The sequence below is a fragment of the Sphaeroforma arctica genome, assembly GCF_001186125.1.
Source record: "Sphaeroforma arctica JP610 unplaced genomic scaffold supercont1.1944, whole genome shotgun sequence".
Classification (NCBI taxonomy): Eukaryota; class Ichthyosporea; order Ichthyophonida; genus Sphaeroforma; species Sphaeroforma arctica.
In genome coordinates this window covers 635-5126 of record NW_014038614.1, presented here as the reverse complement: position 1 = coordinate 5126, position 4492 = coordinate 635, and the positions used below count along the sequence as shown (strand labels likewise).

Here is a 4492-nt window from a genome sequence, read left to right as displayed (position 1 = left end):
TATATACCTGACTCGGGTAAGCCTTGCAATACGCAGCCATGTCCTGCAGCGTTGTCTTGAGCACCTCCACACTCAACCCCTTAACCGTCGCCTCCACCGCCATCGCTGCGTTTGCCGTAGCCACCGATGGTGGCCCATGAGCTATGCACAGAGGATCAGTGGGAGCATAGCCTGACTGCATACTCATAGGCTGTGTAAACGCTTGTTGTGGTTGGGTGGAGTTGGGCCGCCCGATGTTCCCTTTGTCTACGCCGCCCACAGGTACCTGAAAGACGGGGAGGGAGGGTTTAGGGTTTAGGGTATAGGGTTTTAATCCATGCTTCTTAGTAGTTATTGAAGCGCGTCGTGCTAAATCCAGTTATATCTAGTTGTATTCGGTGCGATGGGCGATAGATTAGCTATGGAGGACGTAGAGGCTATGGTCTTCTAAAACAGATGATTCGGCAGGTGTTGTGTGTGATTTGGCTGTGTGTTTGTGTGATAATCTATACATCCGGTGCCTCTACCTGCTATTCGATTTCTCAGTGGTGTGTGTCAGTCACCACTACACTTGATCACCAGTATGATAGTCGGTTATGGAAGTTCTGTACATTACTAGCAATACTCGAGCGTGTCCAACTAGTTTTCGACAACGTTCGCTCAAGTGCAACATCCCCTTCGCACAAGTCCGAAGCGGTTCCCCACTGAATGTGTGGGCGTTCTACAGAGAGTCACGAGTACTGCCAATAACCCACACAACACACACACCCGATTGTCATGCTGACTATCCAGTCGGAAGAACCCGACATATGCGCAGAATGAACTCAATATATGACATACGCCTACAGTACTGCTTATGCGGTGACTGCCGTGTGGGAGACAAATGGTCTGGAGTGCAGCGGGTGTGCAGCTGGGATCGTACTATTCCTAAGTCTCTACTCACTTTTGTGCACAGACAAATACGACACAGCACTAAAGCGAGTCACTTCTCAATTCGAACTACCCATACTGTACAGTATCTGTACTGTACGGAAAGAGTACGACACAGATATAAACAAACGTGTCTCAGCTCTCACCTCGATCTGCCCCGGACATACTGACGAATGCGACACCGCCATAGAAGCAATCTACTACTCAGCCCCATTCTCTCCTATACACTAACGAACACGACCTACGCATGAGAATCATCCAACCGGTCAACTGCACACATGCCTGTGCAGAGAGACGTGCGCATACCTGCATCTGCTGCATGTTTTGTCCTTGATTCGGATTCCACGGCCCTGGCCCTTGATTCTGGTTTATAGGACCGCCCCCCACCATGCCTGGTGGTAAGGTTTGATGATAGAGGGGTTGGAAGCGTGATAAAGGTTGCACGTATGTCTGAACGTGTATGCCTTTATACTAAGGAATACCTATCTACTTATCAATACGTACCTACCCACATATAAGTAGGTACCCTCCTACCTATGCCTACATACGTCATATACCTACATACTCTTGGTATATTCGAACGTACGACAAAAGAAGGGACCAACGATGACAAGAGTGTGTATACGTAGGCAGTACTGAAAGTAGATCCATCAACTCACAATCACCAACATATGGACTGTCAGGATCAATAATAAAGAAATGAACACAATGCTAAAGCACTTAAGAATATGGACTGTCAGAATCAATAAAAAAGAAATGAACACAATGTTTAAGCACTTAAGCATATGGACTATCAGAATCAATTAAAAAGAAATGAACACAATGCTAAAGCACTTAAGCATATGCACTGTCAGAATCAATAATAAAGAAATGAATACAATGCTAAAGCACTTAAGCATATGGACTGTCAGAATCAATAATAATGAACGGAACACAATGCTAAAGCACTTTAAGTATATGGTCTGTCAGAATCAATGATAAAGAAATGAACACAAAGTAAAAGCACTTGAGCATCGTTCGCGCTACTAGCAAATCTCTTGGGTGCAAGACTCATACGCCCTCCACCTGTGAAAACATATCCTACCAACAATCAAACACAACTAGCGCATATGCAGAGCCCACTGCAGATCTACTGCTCAAGGCCTACTCAACAAAACAAGTCCTCGGCCACAGAAACGCTCGCGTTTTGGATATAATACTGAACGGAATGCTCGATCGAACACCTTATGTTACGTTAAAACACGGCACAGCCCATTACCGATGACTGATGTTCGTTCGGGATACGACTGCGCGCCGCCTACGAAGTTGACACGTCTATGGAAACATAGATACACCTGAACCATGGACTAATAAATATCCGCACACGGCAACAGCCCACTCAGGCCCTCAGCCATATCGCCAACTCCGCGCTTTTGCCCTGCCAAACCCTCCAACTCACCCAAACGTTACCCAACCTTCCCCTCATTTTACCTACCTGGTGGGGCATTCCCGCTCTGCAGAGCCTGAGCCGCCGCATTGTCTCTGGCGTCCTTGTCGGCGTAATCCACTCGTAACATCCTGCCCAGCATCTCCGTATTCGCCAGATTGCGCAGCGCGCACATGGCACTCTCCTCGTCCATGTACTCGCAGAAACCATAGCCCTTTGGCTTGCCCGTGTCCCGATCGAAGACGAGTCTGGTAGTGGGGAATAGGCGTGTAGAGTGAATAAACAGTACCCATGAAAGCTGCACCCATGGCTTGCCACGGAGAGTGTGTTGGTAGGTAGTCCGTGCGCGTGTATAGTGACGAAGTAACACAAACAACAGCTAGTTCCTTGGGCCTGTCTGAGTCGCGATTAAAGACGAGCCCGTTAGTGTTCCATAGTCGTGGCCGTGTCTTTATTTGTGCAGCGAAAGATGATGACTGAAGAGAAAAATGGCCCAGGGTTAATTGGCCCAGGTTTAAATGGCCCAGGGTTCGTCGGTGTGGCTATCAAAGACGCGTGTATCCGTTGACGATGAAGAATTAATACACATGAAAGCTATACCCGTGAGTTTGCCCGAGCCACAACCAAATACGAGGCTGTTGATACTCAATACGTGTTCAGAAAGGAGAAGCTACACATGAAAAACGTATACTTGGGTTTGCCCGTGGCGCGATCAAAACCGAGTGTGTTGGTCTGTTAGTACGTCAGATGCGACTACAATGAAAAAGCAATACCCACCATCAAAGACATGTTCGTGGAATTGACGTGTCGGCTGGTATACCAGATGGGTGTGTATATATCATACAAGCATATCATCTATTGGTGGTAAGCGTGTGTGTGTGCAGTGAAAAATTGCATCACGCCAATACTAAAGTTGGGCATTGGCCGGTGTCGCGATCGTAAACGAGTCTATTGCTAGTTAACAGGTGTATAGTTTATTATGGAGCAGTGATACGCATTGGTCACATCCATAATTTACCCGTGCAACGATCGAAGTTGGGTCTGTAGGTAGTGAGTGGCAAGCCGTAATCATGGAGAAGTGGTACATACTAAACACATATCCTAGGGTTAGCAAACGAAACACATATCCAAGAATTGGCATGCTATAGGGGTAGCATGCTAAACACATATACTAGGGTTAGCATAGTAAGCACATATCCTTGGGTTAGCATACTAAGCACATATCCTTGGGTTAGCATTCTAAGCACATATCCTAGGGTTAGCATGCTATAGGGGTAGCATGCTAAACACATATACTAGGGTTAGCATACTAAGCACATATCCTAGGGTTAGCATTCTAAGCACATATCCTAGGGGTAGCATGCTAAACACATATCCTAGAGTTAGCATACTAAGCACATATCCTTGGGTTAGCATACTAAGCACATATCCTAGGGTTAGCATGCTATAGGGGTAGCATGCTATAGGGGTAGCATGCAAAACACATATACTAGGGTTAGCATACTAAGCACATATCCTAGGGTTAGCATTCTAAGCACATATCCTAGGGTTAGCATTCTAAGCACATATCCTAGGGTTAGCATGCTAAAGGGGTAGCATGCTATACACATATACTAGGGTTAGCATACTAAGCACATATCCTAGGGGTAGCATGCTAAACACATATCCTAGGGTTAGCATATTAAGCACATATCCTAGGGGTAGCATGCTAAACACATATCCTAGGGTTATCATACTAAGCACATATCCTAGGGTTAGCATACTAAGAACATATCCTAGGGGTAGCATGCTAAACACATATCCTAGGGTTAGCATACTAAGCACATATCCTAGGGTTAGCATTCTAAACACATATCCTAGGGTTAGCATACTAAGCACATATCCTTGGGTTAGTATACTAAACACATATCCTTGGGTTAGCATGCTAAGCCCATATCCTAGGGATAATCCATGTAGCGACCAACGACGAGTCTGGGCATGGGCATGTAATGAGAACTACTCTACAAAGAGAATGCATTACTGGGGCTGACGTTTGCCATGAACTACTAATTGGTTTGCTAGATAACATGCGTATTCGGGGGATGTGTTCTGTATTCCATAGCCATTTCATATGCCAAATATGGTAGTGTACCAAAGCCACCCGTGCAAACGCCAGGC

General features: G+C 45.9%; 1 protein-coding gene across 1 annotated transcript; it reads right to left on the bottom strand.

The window, feature by feature from the left end:
• Positions 1-7: 7 nt before the first annotated feature.
• On the bottom strand, positions 8-2528 carry SARC_11900 (hypothetical protein; the record flags this gene model as incomplete). Its single annotated transcript, XM_014294004.1, has 3 exons — positions 8-265; positions 1216-1301; positions 2384-2528. Coding segments are annotated over 3 exons (489 nt in total), but the record flags the coding sequence as incomplete, so codon positions are not given.
• Between the last annotated feature and the right edge of the window lie 1964 nt (positions 2529-4492).